Source organism: Ammospiza nelsoni, chromosome 6 (genome assembly GCF_027579445.1).
Source record: "Ammospiza nelsoni isolate bAmmNel1 chromosome 6, bAmmNel1.pri, whole genome shotgun sequence".
Taxonomy (NCBI): domain Eukaryota; kingdom Metazoa; phylum Chordata; class Aves; order Passeriformes; family Passerellidae; genus Ammospiza; species Ammospiza nelsoni.
In genome coordinates, this window is record NC_080638.1 from 7,632,251 (window position 1) to 7,650,916 (window position 18,666).

The 18,666-nt window shown below is 37.7% G+C and overlaps 1 protein-coding gene across 1 annotated transcript in view; it reads left to right on the top strand.

Moving 5' to 3' along the window:
• Nucleotides 1-4,147: 4,147 nt before the first annotated feature.
• The window catches only part of LUZP2 (leucine zipper protein 2), an 88,943-nt gene continuing 74,424 nt past the window's right edge, over nt 4,148-18,666 (top strand). The window contains exons 1-2 of the mRNA XM_059474298.1: nt 4,148-4,233; nt 9,921-10,320. Of these exons, the coding sequence (XP_059330281.1) occupies nt 10,259-10,320 (62 nt within the window). The 5' untranslated portion in view covers nt 4,148-4,233; nt 9,921-10,258. The remainder of the gene's footprint in view (nt 4,234-9,920; nt 10,321-18,666) is intronic.

Sequence of the window (18,666 nt, forward strand, 5' to 3'; positions counted from 1 at the left end):
TCTATATTTATTTCAAGTGAGTTTAAAGAGTTTAAAGCACACCAAAACCCCCAAAAAACTACCAAAAACAAAACAAAAAACCACCCCTGTAGTAAATTCTTGTTTCACCTGCTGAATTACTGTGTTGAATAATAAATGAAAACAAAACACAGCCCCCAATGACTGAGTTGCAGTACTCAAGCAGGACTGAAACTGTCTTCAGATTTATGAGATATGAAACTAATATATTTTATTTAGAAAGTGTAATAAAGGGATCTGTGGCAATTTTGAAAGAGTCAATACTTGTTATCTATTTTCTGACTTTTTTTTCATAGGAGGGGGTTTGGAGTCTTTTTCTTTCTATGTTCTTGAATATGAAAGTTTTGCTTGTGCTCTGTAAGGTTTTTGTCTAAATCTAATTTTATGAGCTCTGAATAGAAGATAAAAATAAAGTATTCAAGCTTCTTGACAAATTGTCAATAAAAATGTATAACTTCTTTCTGGTTTAGTTGAATATTGTTGTCAAGGACTAAAAAATTGAAGGAAAGACATATTACTATCATATTAGTGACGGGAAATTGATTTTCAAGCCAGATGTACTGAAGTACATTACGACAGTATTTCTCAGAAGTATGAATAAAAGAGGATGATTGAAGTGGCAGAATTATAGCAATTTTAATGTATAGATCTCAGTGTTCTGTAAAGAAATCTGTTTTGAAAGAAAACAGAAGTAAAGTAAAGCTTGTTCAATGATGGACAGGAAGGAAATTTTCAATCTGAAGAAATCACCTCTACAGAGTCTGTTGAATTAACCTTCTGGATGACTTGATTCTGATAGACTCAAAGCAAGGTACAGCTCAGTAATTTGAATTAGGTCTGATTGCTGTTTTATGTAAGCTAGACACACACCTGATGACTAACCTGCACTACATGGAGTGATGCATTTGATGACTTAGTCATGTCACTAGACTTCTGCAATTCTGTAAATGCTTCCAGCTGTAAAATTTTAAAGTTCCGAATTCCCTAAGCATCCTGATGATGATTCATGCTGTTACTGTTTATAACCTCTTACAGAGCTGCATTTCTAGTGTCTAGCTGATTAATGTATTTATCACTTGAAGCAGAGGGGGGATAAGTTTGTAACAACTTCTTTTATGTCAAGTGTTGAAATATCAAGAACAGTCTTTTCCCTGAAAACTTGACGTATATAAGGGAAAAGTTAAGATGTTTTATGTCAACATCAGTTCAAGCTCATTCTTCTTTGTGGATTAGTAAGCAGGGATTTTTATTCAGGATTTGCCATCAAGTTACATGAAATAAAATATACAAATCCCATATCTGGAGAAAAAATGTTCAACTTTTCCCCTCCTTCTCTGCAGAAATAGTAAAGGGATTAAAGCTGTGCGGTAAAGAGAACACATGGAAACCAGTTTTATTTTACCATTCTGTTCCTTGTGAAAAAGGTGACTATTTAACCCTCAAATTACAGTTCACAGAGTTCTAAGGTGTAGAAAGATGGGACTTGGACAGGAAGTTAGCATTGTCACAGATGGTTTACACTCGTAAATTAAACTGTAAATTGTACTACAGGCTTGCAGTCATCAATAATTTTATCTAATTCCCCTAACAGGTAAAATGCATAAGCTTCCAAGCATTTTTGTTAGAACTACTTCAGTCTGATCCTGAAAATGACAGCTAGCAAAAAATAAGACATTGAAAATGAACAAAACAAGAAACAGAAACAACAATGACAAAACAACAACAAAAACCCACAAAGAAACAAAAATTCTAAGGAAGTTACCACTTGTAATTAGTGTTCCCTTAGCAAGGAGGGTCTCTTGATCAAATCCCCATGGCCCCCACCCTTTCTTAGAAAGAGAAAAATTAACTTCAAATCCATTTTGTACCTTTGTATTATTTCCTACCTTTTGAACTACAACTACCCTGAAAAACAGCTGCTTCTGCAAGTCTCTAACTGTTGTCATTTCCATACTGTCCAGGGATTTCTGCCTTATTATTATTTATTTTTACTTCTTTTTTTTTTTTTTTTCACCTAACGACTGGGGTGCCAGAAAAGGGGTACATAGGTAAAAAAAGAGGAAGAGCTTACTCAGAACACAGAGATGTCTGTTTTGGTTTAGAATATATGGTAATTGAACCAGCAGTGGGAATTTGGTTTAGAATACATGGTAATTGAACCAGCAATGTGAATTTATTTCCAGGATAGTAATTCAGAAGCAATTGATCTTCCAAATATCCGTCCTGAATATTGGAGGATAATTAAAAGTTGGCAGTTCTTTCTGGTAGCTTAATCAGCTTTTGTGTTTGGTCTTTGCAAGGGACTGGCAACTACTGGAGCAGCTGAAAGACTGTTCCTTAATTGCTACGGACTGCACAAAAAAATAATAGAAAAATTCATCAATAATTTTCACAATTGTTTTTGGAAGAGAAGCTGCTTATCATGTCTCATTGTGCAAGAACACAGTAGCACTAAGAGCAAATTGTATTGGACTTAAGTACTTTTCTAATTAGAATAGCATAATAGGAGAGTTGGGCAGGTTTGGTTAAAGACATTATATTTATCCTTAGTGTGAGCATATTTAAATAGATAAAATGGAAAAATGGAGTGAGTACACCAGTTCTGTCTTCTGTTATATTTAAAAACCATCTAAGCTATCTAATATTTACTTGCCTCACAGTATTTCTGCAGTCTACCCTACTGAAGTTATGGATCTGAAGGTTTGCCCAAGGTTGGGGAGAAATCATAACACAATGTTTTTGTGTACTGAATATAATCTCTAACTCTAAAAATAGAAAGACTTTTCTGTTCAGAATTATTGATTCTGAAGAAAGCTCAGTAGTTCCTTGTGTGGAAGAGTGCAAACAGGGAGAAGTCAATGATGGCTTTGAAGAGTTTAAAGGTCAGCACACTGGTATTTGGAAGACTTTGGTAAAGGAACACAGTTTCCCTGGAGGACAACAAAGAATGAAACAGAGCCCAGCTACCCTAGACACTATCATGATACTACCCAATTAAGGTTCTCAGTCATGTAGATGTTATAAAACTAACTTTTTTGGTTAATTGCCACTTGTCACTTACAGTGCTATACCAGACTGTACAATTAATATTTCTGTGTGACAAGCAGTTACAAGACAGCTGGGAGTGGTAGGGAAAAGCAGATAATTATAAACATGATTTGTGACCCCAATGCCTCTTCTTTATGTTGTGACAGAATCAAGCTATGACAAGCTTTATGCTATGACAGAACCAAAGCCAAATTAAGAAATTACAATAAGAAAGTCTTGGACCATTGAATACTAAAGGTCACTTAGTACAAAAGTGTAAAGGTCAAAGAAAATATAGGAAAGTTGATTGGAGAGGATTTAACTACATAATGCGGAATGTAGGTTGTGGTGTTTCTTAAGAGAATGAATAATGTTCTTAAAGAACACTAAGTATACATTTGCACTTTGTACATATGTGCTGATTTTTACAGTTACTCATAACATTTATGGAACTCTCCATGGTTAAATATTGATTTTGAAAAGATCAGCGCTTTTATATTCCAGCCTTCACTAGCTAATAAAAAGCTGAAAGATTATATAAAAAATTCTTCATAAACTGATAAGTCCCTCAATAGATTTCATAGTGTAGCCAGGGTAAAGATTTGAAATATCATGGTCTGCCCTAGACTAATAACAAATCTCAGCTGAAATAATGTTTGGAGTGAGCTAATCTTTCCATCACACCTGTTCTGTTATGGGTGAAAATCACCAGCCAATAAAGTCTCTGTACAGCATCAATACATGCTGATAATCCTTTCATACTCCAGAAATGGTAAATAAGCCCTCTCTTCAATTCTTATCCCTTTATTGGGTTATAGTAGAGGCGGCCTTTGAGTCATGGGGTGAAACGTGTATTGTCAATCCTAAGATATGTATAATTGTTAATCCTATTTGCACATGTTTCTGTAATTAAAAGAAAAGGGGGAAATATAGGTGGCCTTTGAGTCACAGTAAAATATATGTATTGTATAAGTGGCCTTGCCCCAGTCCTAGTTGTTCTTGATGGGCTGCAGCTGTGATGTCCTTAATTGGGCAGCAGCTGTGGCTAGTGAAGATAACTGGGATAAAAGGGGGTGGGTTGGCTGGTCAGGGAGAGCCTGGAAGGAGCCTTGACTAAGGAGCAGCAATGAGCAGAGGAAGTAGTCCATGCTGTGAAGATCTGTAGCCATAGGAAACCATCAAGAGGAGGTATGGGACTCTAGAAATCTAATAAAAACAGTATGGGACTCCAGAAATATAAATACTAACAATTGGTGACCCCAATGTGATGGCAGAGATAAGGCAGCCAAGAGCTGTAAAAGAATATGGCCTTTGAGTCAAGGAGCTGTGTGTGTTGTACGTGGTTTTTGAGTCATGGGGAAATGTATGTATTGTACTTGAATATCTGTAAATAAAAGAAAAGGGGGAAATATAGTACTTCAATATCTGTATATGGGCTTTGCCCTGATAAGCCCCGGCTGTTCTTGATGGGCTGCAGCTGTAGCCAGTGAAGATAACTGTAATAAAAGGGAGTGGGCTTGGCCAGTCAGGGAGAGCCTGGGAGGAGCCCTGACTAAGAAGGAGCTGCATGCAGAAAAAGGAGTCCATGCTGTGAAGATCTGCAGCCATAAGAAAACACTGAGGAGGTATGGGACTCTAGAAATATGATAACAATGGTATAGGACTCCAGAAATATAATAACAACATTGGGTAATAGTAAATACAAATATATTGCTCCATACTTTGATTTGCTTTACCTTGATAATGGACTTATCCTTTGGCAAGCCACAAACCAGAAATTGATATTGCTGAGAAAAAAGAAATGAATATTGATGACAATTTAGCTATAAACTTGAGAATTCAAAAGGAATACAAAAATTACGTTGTTTGGTTTTGAGGCTGAAGTAACATGGTAACTGTAACTGCTGCTTTATATAGAGACCAAAACATTCCATTATGCCTTCAACATAGATGGAATATAAGTCTAGATGAGCAAAAATGTGTCAGAGCAGATTTGCAGATAATGTGATGGTCTAAATAATTCTTCTTTATAGGAAATTATTTTATGTTATGCTTTTGTTTTGGGGTTATTTTTCCTATTTTCCCTAATTTTTATTCCAGTTTTCTTCATATAGGACAGCCTTGCACTGGTATCTTGGCTACAAAATATGATCCCTTTTTGAAGTAGGTCTGTTATGTTGCCAGTCTTTCAACAGTTTATTGTAAAATATGAAAAATACCCCAGATTAAATTCAGAGCTACTTACCCTACCTACTGTGAGAAAGACAAAGAATAAAATTTCAGAAAGACTGATCTAGAAGTGTCAGAAAAGCTTGGGCGTTTTTGCTATCTTTTTAGTTCAGGTGATGTAAGAAAGTGAATATAACCACAAATTCAGGTGAAAAGATAGGATCAGCTGGTTCCGAATACATGATTTTATAAATGTAAATTATGTAATAAAGTGATATAATATGTATTTATCATGTGTCTTTAGACAGACCTTTAGGAAACTCACTATTGGTGGGTTTAGCAAGGTATTATCACCTTTGAAATTCTGCTGGAATGTGTTTGGTCCCTGTTTTAAACAGAGGTGGATTAAATGTCTCAAGTGTGCTAAATGTGAAGTGCTCTATATCACAAAAAGCTATTCAATGCAGGTAGAATGAAGGCTCAGTTTTTCTAGTGAATTACACTAAAAAGCACATTTTCTAGAGGGTTTTATAGAAATGCCAGTGTACTGAGGGCTAAATCATTCTGCCTCAAGCATAGTTCAAATAAATTACTTTTCCACAGAACCTGTTGTGGTTAAATAATGGAATTTGAAAGCTGCACAGTTGTGTGTGTACATGCCATGCTCTGTGCAGTGCTTTAATGCCTGACTTCTTTGTGTGAGCTTTTTCATGATCCAGTTCCTTGCCATGACAAAAAAAGTCATATTCCCTCTCCAACCTTGTAGCCTGAGTATCTCTGTGGCCACATTTCTCTTCACACAGAAATGCAAGGCACAATTCTTCCCAGGATATTTCTGAGTTTCACATTCTCTGAACCTCAGAGGAAGGAAAGACAAAAAACAATTCTTATCTCATTTGCTGCTCCTGTGTTGCTCACAAGCGGGACTCCTTGTGGAAGATGGTTTACCTGAAGGGAATTGGTGACTGGATTCTGGGGTGAGTGTTGTCATGCACTGACCAGTTGGATCCAGGTGTGTGTGGGACTGTCACTGACAGTCACAGATGCTGTGCAGGGCAGATCCAGTTTAGATGCAATGTAATATATTATAATAAAATAATTAATTAGCCTTCTAATAAGATGGAGTCTACCTCATCATTCCTCCCGGACATCAGGGGCAAAAATATCTACTATATATCTCAGCAAAAATAGTGGTTAGAGGTTAGGTTCTCCATTGAAAAAATCCTCTTTTTCTTTTTGAAAGAAATGCAGCAATTCACCTATCCATAAGGTAACTTCATGGAGGCTGACTTCTAGCTTGTGCCCTGACAGTCCCTTGTGTTGTTGGCCATTTGAATGAAGATTCATATTTATGAATTAAAGTAATAAAAGCAGAATATTCCTGTGGAAGGAAAATGTGTTTATCTAGGGGGAAAAAACCCAAAAACCTATGTATCTAGCTGGTTATCATGGGATTTAGGTTGCATTCATTTCAGCATTCTTTTAATACTCGGAATTCCAACTCTGGTTTTGGAAAATAAGTCTCAGCCCTACCATTTTGCTATCTTGCTAACTTTACTTCTGTAAGGCCTTGAAAAATGAGCATGTGTGGGGTGGTGCCTTTGACACTTCTGAGTGTCTTTTCCTTCAGTCCTGCAGCAACCTCCACAAAGCAAGGGAGGGCTTTTCTCTTTACCTTTTTCACTGTGTTTATCCACAATAGCCTTTCACGTTTTTCAGATACCTTAAAAGCAGGCTCATGAAGTCTTCTTTTTAATTTTTTTTTTTCTTTTTGCATTTATAACAGCTTTTATACTTACAAGGGCATAATTTTTCATTCTACTTTATCTAAAATAAGTAAATGGGGGAATGTCTTGGTTTAAGAGAAGTTAAGGGAGCAAACACTCCAAAATGAATTACTGTCCTGGTTTAGAGACAAGTTTAGGAAGAAAGCCATACTGGGATGAGTATTTTGTCTGAAAAATAAAAGGGTTCCAACAATCCCTTTCTGCCAATAAGAAAATAAGTACTAGTGGATGAAAGTAAAAAAAAAAAAAGTACAACTGCTTTATTTTCCTTTATTAAACATTGAAACTTTACCAGGAGAGTGAACCTTGTTTTTCTCATAAACAACTGACCAACCAACCAAAACACAAAACCCCTTCCAACTTGTGAAGATCAAGTTCATTTATCTCAATAGGAGGGAGGAAAAGGATGGTTTTTTGTGTCTTTAGGCAAACAGCTGGAGTACAATCAGGTCTGACAAGAACAGCGTTGAAGATTAAGTGCCCAGCCCTTAATTACAGAAATTTACCTCTAGAAGAGCTGATTTTCCTTTGGTCCCACGTGCATTCACTGCTGAGCATTATCTGCACAGTGCTGCAATCGTACCTGTGTCTGGCTCAGCATTTAGGGGCGCAGTCTCTGCTTAGCCTGGCTGTGTGTATGTGTGCTTGAGTCGATTGGGGGTTCCCATGGGCCAACCTGAGTTGGGAAATCTTGCTATAAACCCTGTGTGCTGAGTTCTTGAGGTGTTTACAGGCTCAAACTGAGCTGTGGCGGTCTTTATAGGGTGTTCACTTCAGAGCAGCAGTGCTGGGAAGCATGAGAGCTTCACCACTTGTGGGATAATTCTCCCATGCAGGCCTTGAGGTGAAACCAAGAAGCAGCAGTTGTGTAGGCCTCTGTATTCCACCCCCCCTTCCCAAAGAAAGAGGCAGAGCAGTAATAAAATTAAAAAATTAACTTCCTCAAGTTGCAAAATTTCATAAGGTTACTTAGGATCACTCAGCATTTTTTACTTGACGCACTAGCACCTTCCTCTCTGATCTACCCTGTATGAATGCACATAAAAGTGTGAAAAACACCAATCACTTGTTTTTAGATGTTTAATAGTGATAAAATGGTTATAAAAATACAATATAATTAGAGTAATAATAATTTGGACAATTTGGATTAGGACAATATGAGACAATAAAAACAAAGAGTCATGGACAGTCCGGGTACCTTTTCAGTGCAAAATAAGCCCGAAAAAGGACCCAAGTTAACAGAGGATTAACCCTTAAAAGCAACATCCTGTTGCATATTCATACACCTCATACATGATGCATAAATTCCATTCAAACACAGGATTCTGTCTGGGCAGTGTCAGCTTCTTCCTCTGAATCCTCACAGCATCTTCAGGGCTGAGTGAGGCAGGAAGAAGTTCATTTCTTCTGCTAATGGAGCAATAAATTCTCTTTCTCTGAAAGATTCAGGTGTCCTGTGGCTGCTACCTCACTGCGAGTTCTTTCTTTAGAAAAAGTATCTTACATAGCACAGTTTCTATTTTAACATTGTTTTAACCTAAAGCTATATTTAACACATTACTTAAGAAAATTAATACAGCATAACTTTGTAATGTAACACATACAGTATTAATTTTAATATTTGTGAAAAGCCAATCAAAAAATATGCATTTTTCACAAGTATTAGAAGTATTAGCTGCTGATACATTACTATGAAGTGCCTGGTAGGCTGGAAAGGTTGGCTCTTTCTAGAAGGAAAATGACTAGCTAACAGTTCTTTTTATGACCTTTTTACCATGCTATTATAAGTATCCATGGTAACATGACTGTTCATTCAAGCTGGTATGTAGCATCAAAATAACAATAAATAAAAGGTTTAAATTAATGTGGTTGAATAGAATGTGCTGCCAGGTGTGCTGAGAAAGATACTAGAGTTGGGACACAAAGACAGAAATTAATTATTTTGTTCCTTTTTGGCTGTGTATATCACCTTTTTATGTTTTTGTTTTACCTTCCATCATTCTTGGTTTGCTATTGGAGGATGTAGTTTATTAATTTTGTTTGCATTCACCATGTACGTATCATATTAAGGGACAACACTAATTTTAAAAAGTTTTCCATTCATTTCAAACAGCAAATTTCTGTTTTCTGTGATGGAATACAAAATTACTCTGCAATAAGCAGCTGAATGCAATGAGTAACCAGTTTAAGGAAATTTTTATTTCATGCTTGTGATGTATAATATAGTTTTTGGATGTCTTTTGTAAGGGCAGAGAAGCCCATAGGTGACCACATATCTTTCAAGTTTCTTGTAATGAATACAATTCATTCATTTGCAGACAAGTTTGTTTGATTGGGGTTTTGTGGTCTTGCAGAGAAAGATTCCTTCTGTTTAAATCTTTTACTTTCATATGATTAGCCATCAGATGGATTTGTTTTATGGTAGGCAATTGTCTACACACTGAAAACACTTTTAACCAAATTTGCTGATTTATGTAATTTACGATTAAGATTGGGAGAATACAAACTCAGGAAACAGGAGAAGGGTATTCATTTCTTTGAAGGTCTTGTCCGCTGTTTCAGGTGATGAAGGGCTTTTAGCGATGACATTGTTCTCAATCCCATTCTGGGATTTTAGCGATGACATTGTTCTCAATCCCATCCTGGAAGCTCTTTCTGCTCCTACCTCCAGCTCGACACGGGGTGAATGACACCTGACTGAATCAGCAGCTGGTGTGTTCCAGCTTTGCAGAAATGACACGAGGCTCCGTGTAGCGGTGACAGGCTGCTCTGGGGCTTGACACCCCCTTGGAACAGCTCCTGTGTTATAGTCGCATCACATCGAGACACTAACAGCAAAATACCGCTGCTGGTTTAACTGCGCCTTTCTCATTATTTTTTTAATTTTTTTTTTTTTTTTTTTTTTTTTTTCTGTTCCAGGCAGGCTTTCCCGGCCGTTCCGGTGGGATGGAGCTGCGGGCCTCACGCCGTAATCCCTGCCGGGCCGCCCCTCAGGGGCGCGTCCTGGCGCAGCCGCCGGCGCTGGAGCGGCGGGGCGGGCTCGGGGCTGCCGCTGTGCCCTCGTACCGCTGCCGGAGCTCCATCCCCGCTGCCAGAAGAGCTCCATCCCCGCTGCCCGAGCTGCCTCCCTCCCTCCCTCCCGCCGTCTGTCTGTCCGCCCTGCCGGAGCCTGTCCGCAGCGCCCCGGGCGAGGCGAGGCTGGAGGAGACGCGGACGGAGGCGCTGTGAGAAAGAGCAGCGAGCGGAGGAGGGCCGGGATGAAATTCATCGCTGCTTGTTACGTGCTGCCTCTGTTCCCTGCTCTGGTCCTTGGCACTAGGTGAGTACCGACAGCTCCTTTCCTCACAGTGCTCCTGCTTTGTTTCCTGTCTCATGTTCAGTGCTTGGAAGATAAATAATACAGATTTCAGGTCTCGCTGGGGTGTTAAGTTTAGAGCAAAGGTCGTCTCTGATTCTTTTCTGTCTCGCTCCGGCTCTTGAGCGTCTCAAGACTGAATGTGATGCTTGTTTTTCTTGGTTTTTTTTTTTTTTTTTTTTTGCTGGTTGGTCGATTTTTGGGGGTTTTTTTTATGCTGCTGTGTAATTGACCCACAGCTTTGCGGGATGTAACAAGGCAGTGACAAATGTAAGCTTTATGTATAGAGCAGTTAAACCAGACAGGCTCTATTTCACTGTAAAGGCAAACAGGTGAAGCTGAGAATTGCTAACATTTTCCCTTCTGGAGTGCAAAACACTTGAACAATCTCATCTCAGGATTCTATATCTGAATAATGACCGGGGACTTACTTTTTTTACTGCGAGATATTGTAGTGTTATCTCAGTGCCAGTAAATGTATAAAAAGTTGTTGCAGTCTAGAATAATTCCTTTCTGTGAAAGTGAGAAAATATGACCAAAATTTATTGCAGCTACGAAATAAACCTGATCTGAGCTTGCAGTGTTCTGATAAGGTAATGTGTTGTGCTCACTTGCTCAGAGACAGTATATTGTCTGTGTTGTCAGTTCAGCAAAGAAAAGGTAAAGCTGAGACATCTTATCCCGTTGTACATCTTGATGTGCACAGATGGGAAATTAATGTTGGGTACAGAGCAGATCTGTTATGATACTGCTGTTTACACTGCTCAACTTCCAGTTCCTCATCAGAAAACCAAGCTGAGATTTTGACTGTGATATTTCTCTGCCGTGTTGGGATAGTAACACAGAAATAAGTGTGTAATAAATAGTAATGAGTATTTAAAGCATGGTTTTGGAGGATATACATGTGTACATTTTCCAGGAAAATGTGACTTTCTCCTTTATACTGTGTCTCCTGTAAAATGGGCATCAAAGCAGCCTTTTGCAGAACGATTGCATGTTTTAAGGCTTAAAACATAAGGTATTCACTGAGATGTAAAAAGAAAAGAAAAAAAATGTGTGCCTGCTACATAGTCAAGTAAGGAGCAGCAGGAGCTGCATACACAGGCAAAAAATAATTGAAAATTTCTGAACAGGAAAATGTCTGAATGCAGGAGAAATCAGGAAATTGCTTCAATTATCTAGTAACTTCCTTACTTCAGAATGGGTTTTTATTGGGACAAGGAGACAATTTTTTTTTGGTAACATTTCTGGTTAGGGCTTCCGCAGTGCTGGTCCATATGAGCCATGCTGATGTGCTTTGGAATATAGCCCTTGGAGGAATATATTGTGGTTCAATTCTTCTGATTTAATAAAAGGTTTAAGGAAAGTTTCACTGGCAGTCATGTGAGTTAATTTGGATTAATAATTTTATGCTCATTAAAGAGTGATGCATCCTTGGAAGAATAGTTGAAATGGAGAGGAAGCACCAAACCAGCTTTTGCAGATGCAGGTTTGTGTCTTGAATGAGCTTGTGCAGATTAATCTGTACAGAAAAGAGGTATGGAAAGTTAAAAACTGTCTGAACATTCAAGGGAGTCAAGGTATTTGGTGTAGAGCACTAAAATTGAGTCTTTATCTTTTTGAGCAAATGTTACCACTATGAGAAATGAAGCGTAGTTAATTCTGGATAGTTGTAAAAAAAAACTAATAAATTCAAATCCTCCCTCAACTTTCAAAAAAATAGTTGTAAAGAATATCAAGAAGTTGAAATTGGCATGTGGATGCTAATTATGAAAATCGTAATTCTGAGGAGCGTGTATATTTTTGTAAGAGCACAATGTTGTGACCTGTGATGGTTTATGTTCTTAGGTAATGAGAGATGAAAATGATCAGTGGGAGGGAAATTCCAGTTAAAGTTCTACCCTAGTATGGTATGTGTTGCAAAGTGAGTTTTGGTACCAGATTGGTTATCCCATTACAAAGGAGGCTGAAATTCTTTCGTAGACCTGGAGATTTATGAAAGTCCTGGTCTGTTCTCTTCAGCAGTCACTTGGTTTTAAACTGGCTGTGGAGAAGTTCAGCATTTCAGCAGCACACAGAGGAAGTTTCAAACATGCAATGATGTCAACATGCCATTTTCTGGGAAGAAATTGTGCTTCAATCTCCTTCAGCACAAGGCAGTTAATGCTTGTTGCAAACCCATGCCTCATTAGTTGGTTGGACCCAACGAGGCAGGATTGCAGGACTGGTTTTTCTTGCAAAAAATCAGAGTGCAGTATCTTTCCATGTGAAATTGCTTAGCTTAGGCAAAATATTAACTTTGCAGGACAGAGTTTTCCATCATGAGGATTTATTTTCGTTAAAGTTTGTACTCTGTTTCATGCATTGGTACTGAAATGAGTGAGCACAGTGCATCTTGCAGAGGTGGACAGCTCATGGGTTTTTGTTCCTTGTCAGGCAGTGATGCCATCCTTTTTGCACCATGTTATGGTGATTGTTGTGAAAGATCTCCCATGTCTTCAAGCCTCATTGCAAACAAATATGAATTAATGAGTTAAGCTATGTTAAGGCAACCTGTAATCTTTTCTTACTTGATAACACTTAAGAAGAGGAAAGTACACAGCTATCACCATTATTTCATCATTGTATGTAACTTCTAAACTTGGTCTAAAATCATACACATCAATCAAATTGCCATAAGATTACAGAAAGTTCATGATTTTGAAATGAATTATCTTTTCTGCGTTATCTAAACTGGATTCTGGTATGGCTTTGAGACACAATGATAAGTCTTAATCATATTTCTGGTTGGTTGTGGTGCCTAAGAGGTCCTAAGATTGAATTGAATTTGTCTTTCCAGTTAAACATGTATGTTTTGATGGTGTAAGCAAAAATTACTGCTCTAAAATCAGTCTCTCAAAATGCAAAGAGGAACTTTTTAAAAGATTATTTTAGCTTGGTAAAAATATCAAATTGGTGTTTTCTTGTCCACTTTTACATTTCTTCTGACATTTCACTTTTGGCACATTTAATGTGATAGATGTTATAAGTAGATTTTTTTCAAATGATGCTGAAGACAACAGAGGATTTCATGTGACATCAGAAATGAGTTTCACTGTGAGTTCAGGGAGTAGACACAGTGCACAGTAAGCTCAGGCTGTTATTCTGTGGCCACTTGCTTGCTTTTGTGGCCCCAAATACCTGGATAGTCTGACTGGAATGCTGCTTGTAGAAGTGAATCTTACATGAGGGCAGTTGTTGGGGTCAGTAATGATGGTCCAGATGATCTAGTGAGACCTCCCTACTTTTAGCTAAAAGGACAGCTTTCTGAATATTATTTGAACATTACTATTGAAATGCTGTATACCAATTTTTTTTTTGTCTGAACAACAAAATAAAATTCTTTAGAAGAAGGCTGATGTGAAACAGAGCTTTCCTCTTTTTTTTTTTTTCTTGTGACAGTGCATTCCTTTCTGTCCACATGTGAAATATGACAAAGATGCAAGACACTGAATAGTTTGATTGCAGTAGAATGCTTCATAGCAGAGAACAGGACCATAAGCACAACAAGATGCACTTCAATAGCAATTGTAATCTTTCTACTGCAGCAACTCATTTAATGAATGCAAAACAACAGGGCTGTAAAAGGCAGAATTTTTTAATTGTGGAGAAGTAGCTGGTGGTAGTTTTTTTCTAAAAGTGCAGTTAGTTGTCAGTCTTACTGCAGTGGTGTTACAAAGCAATCTAATACAATGGCTTAAGAATAATGCATCTAATGTAATAGAATGGCTTAAGAATAATGCATCTTCTGGTTTTTGTAGTGGGGTAAAAGTAGTGTGCTCATTTCAAGCTGATTAATGAATGTACAGGTGTTGATCTGGTATATGTCTACTGTTGGAAGTGATAAAAAAATGATGAATTTCCTAATTAAGCTTGAGAATGGTTGAGCTTTCCTTGGATATAGTTTTTAGGTCAGCTATTTTCTTTACGTTTGTTGGGTTTGGTAATTATTTTTAAGGGACTTGAAAATAATTTTTCCCTCCTTTCAGATAAAGGTGTGTCAATACCTCAGCTGTCTGATGTTACTGTTCTGGCATGGAAAGTTGAAAATCTGAAGATTAATTCTGCTCAGTGGTGGTAGGCTACTTATTTAGGAGAAAATGACATACTGTATTTTGCTGTAGGTTCTTTACATGCTTTCTGAATTCTTTCAGAAATGCTTTCAGGGGTAATAAAAATAATTTCTCTTCTGTGTGGAGTTCACAATTTTGTTGTCTAAATTTTCTGGGCCCTAAAAGATTTCTGATTTCTATCAGTTGGTGGTGATGCTTGTTTGGTTGATGGCTTGTAAGGATTTATAATTGAGGTACAGATGTAGTGTTTAGGATGTGACTTCTGGTTGTACTATAGCTGTAAACCATGTGCTTTTGTTTTAGGCTGTGTTTAAGTATAATGGGTGCTTAAACCAGTGGTGCAACTCCATAATTTCATGGAATGTGTTTGGCTTGATGGCTTTATTTTGATGGCTTATAAGAAAGTGCCTAACACAGCAAACTGCTAGAAGCTAACTAGAAGCTGCTTGCAGCCTGCTGCCAAAGGAGCAGAGAGAAATGCATTGGCAATATTGATGGTGCTCCATATATCTAAGATCATGAGCTCAAACTGAAAATCCAAAAGAAAGTCTGTTTGGCCAGAAAAACTAAAAAAAAAAAAAGAAAAAACAGAAAAAGAAATCTTCTGTGATGTTGGCATTCTGCTTGTTATGCTATGTATAATGCATTTCTGCCCAAGAGACTTGCCATGGAGTTACTTTTGACATTTTACTGTGTTCTTAGTGTTAAGAAAAATTAGAATGCTGACACTTTCCTGTGTCTCATTTATTACTTCAGAGTCAGGACAGAAGATAAGGACGTCCTAACCTAAATTGTAATCCCTTTTTCAGTGAGATGGTGAGCTCAATATTATTTTCTCTATTTAATAGAAAACTGTTCACAGACAGTATACTCTGCAGACAGAGAAACCTCATTTATGCCACTTGTCAAAGCAGTGTTTCTTCCCATTGTCTAGTTTGGCACAATGGGTGTGCTGTCTGTCTTGTAAGGGTCAGAGTGTAAATATTCTCTGTTTGGAAGTCAAGTGATATGCTTGTTGGAAAGCAGAAGAGAATTTTCATGCCATCCTTCAGTATTAATATTCTGCAAAGGTTTCAGATGTGTGTTGTTATATTTGCTGTTTCAAACGCATTGGAGGGCAAGTACCTTTTAGAAATACTGAAGAATAAATATGACATTTCATCAAATAGCATTTTTTATGTGCTTCTGTGATTCTTTTACACTTTCTTTACTTGCTCATCTTCCCCTTTACATAATTCCATTATTTTCTTAATGTTTACTTTTACTGGTTTTTATCTTGGCAATATTTTTTGTAGTGTTCCCTCTTTTTCTGCTGTATTTTTAGATACAATAATTCAGTCAATCATTAGAGACATCAGCATGGGAATCTTACAAGCTGAAGAAATAGGTGTGTACAGAAGTTATTGAGATCTTACTTGTTGATATTGATTAATAATTTCTATGGAAAAAAGTAGAGAAGTGTCAAAAAATTCTGGTGTATTTTGTCTTCATGTGCTGTCTTAAGAAGAAAAGACTCATTTGCTGCCAGCTAGTATACATTACCCAAAATGCTGGTTTTTCCAGCCATTGACATAGTCTTGTTGTTATTTTTGAATGGTCACATTTAGTCAATTTGTGGTCAGTTTCCTTGCAGGAAACAGGAAGGTTTTCTTTGCATTTGTTAACTATGGAAGTGGAAGAACAGAGTAAACCTGCTTTGGACAGATTGAAGCACTTAGAAAGCAGAGCATGTATTTGCTGAGTCACATGTAATTGCAGAAGTGAAACCTTTCCCTTGTAGTTGGAGATGGAACTGCAGGAGAGTATCTTTCTATGCCTCCATTTAAAAGTCTTCCAGGCCACCACACTTCTATCCATGACCCAAATGTCTGCCCTTGCTTTGACAGCATCAAAACACCTCCTGTGCAACAACAGGGAAACAGGGATTTATGGAAACAGGGCCCAGGCTCTGTAATTGTAAAATCACACATAAACAAATCATCAGTAGGTTTTATGGTGTTTATATAACTTACTTTGGTGGAGGGAAGGGAGGCAAATTACCTGGTGTACCTGGTTAAACAAAGTAGTTTATTCATGCTTTGTTGTTTAATGCTCCGTAGTTGATGCAGTTCTTCAGGTGATTTGTGTTTTTGTTGGTATGAAAGACCACAGAAGTACGAGCTGTGACTTTGTACCTCAGAATTGCTTGGTGAACCAAGAGCAGCAATAAACCCAGCAATTACACTATGCTCAGCATGTATGCATCATCCTCATCATGTTGGGATGATTTTCCAGCCATGTGTTTGTTTCAGGCTAGTCTGTGGCAATAAACATGGGGAAAAAAACTGAGATTTTACTGAAATGTGGAAGAGAAAAGAAGAAAACTATGTGGAGGAATTGAGCTGACAAGACTGAAAAGCAGCAGCAGCTGTGCTCTGGTAGCATTAGATTGTTAAGAAAGTTTCTTCCTCCTGAGGCAGTGTAATGAAATGAGTGCTTGATGTGCAAAGAAAGACTGTCTCTCTTGAAAATGGAGAAATAAAATCAATTTTTATACTGCTTCACTTAGATTTTTTTATTAAGAAGTATTTTTCAGGATGGGGTGGAACTCAGCAGGAGTGCAATATGTTTAGGTGTTCAGCAGCTGAACCTTTGAGATGCTGTCCTGAAATGAATCAGTTGATAATTAATTGTTGTTTTCAGTGCCAAAGTTTCCAAAATAGCCACTGTATTTGTACTAATTATCAATGGCTGGCATAGTCCCTCAGTCCTGCTGTACTTGTACCCCTCTGCTCTATGAAGAGTTCAGAAGCTCATGTTATCTCCTTGTCTGAAAATAGATACTGTTGTTTCTTTGTTGGTCTTGATTTGTTTTCTTCCCCCTTCTGTGAAGGGAGCCAACATTTGCCGAGGGACCTGATATTTTTGAGGGGCGTAATATCTGTAATCTGCAATGGATTTTCTTTTAAGTGTGCTGAAAGAGTCCAATTTGATGACTTCTGAATTTCAGAAGGAGGCAGCCGGTTAACTGCACTAACCTTTTGAAACTCTGAGACAAGAGCTATATTCTTTGACACTTAGACTGTTCTTTAGGTGCTGAATGGCAGGGGGGGGGGATACCAAATGGCTGTGATTGTTAGGAATCCATCCTGACCTCTTTTGGAAGGTTTGGCCTTGCAGCTGTCTTCATGTTGCCCTCAGCTGAGGAATAAGATGATTTGGCTCAGTGCAAAGGGTGAGGTTTGGGTAATCAATCTGTAACCATGGTGCCTGGGTGACTCGGGGAAGTGAGGGAGGGTCGGAACCCATTACAGCATTGCTGCTTTCCTTCTCTTTCCTTAGGCATATTTCATGTTGCAGTTAGTGCAGCCTGTGCAATTTAATTTGGTGACAAATCAGTCTCAAGTTCCACTTTCTGTGAGGTCACTGCATTCACATATAAATATTTAGGAATATATGGATACATATGCGTTCATATGTGAAAAAAACCATTGTCCTCAAGTGCATAGATAGTAAATAGAGACTCATCTGCTTTTTTGTTTACTTGTGAAACTCATCTGCTTTTTTGTTTGCTTGTAAAACCACTCTCTGCTCTTCAGTACGCAGGTGTGCTGTATTTGGCTCAGGAAAGTTCACGAAAGCAGACATTTAATTTAATTTAATGTATTTAATTTACTCTGTTCCCATTTCAAACATCCTAGTTCTTTCCCTAATTTTTACTTAGATGGAGTAAATACTTTGGCACAAGGGCAGACTCTTATCTGTTCCTGGAAGAGCAGATTACAGAAAGAATTAAAATGCTGTAAAAATTAAATAGTAAGAGCAGTTTTAAAGAAATAATAGTCAGTCCATTTGACTCAGAAAAAAACCTTGCATTTCTATCTGTTTTAATATCATAGTGTGTAGTGTTGCCAGTTGCATATGTACCAAAACTGGCAAAATTTAAATAGCCTCTGAAAAGAGCTAGGAAGATATATAGGACATGTATAGCAGAACTAGGGGTTTAAGGAATATCTGTTTCCTTTGTATGAGGTGACTGCTGCATCACTGGCCTGTAAAACATAATTGTAACTAAGCCATTCCCATCAAACAGGGGATGTACAGAAGTGGATACTGCAGTCAGGTTTAAATATTTTAGTGTTCACTCACATGGTCTGTTTCTTTGTTGTTAAATCTTGCTGGTAATGTCACATGTTAAAATGGTACTTTTAAATGTAGT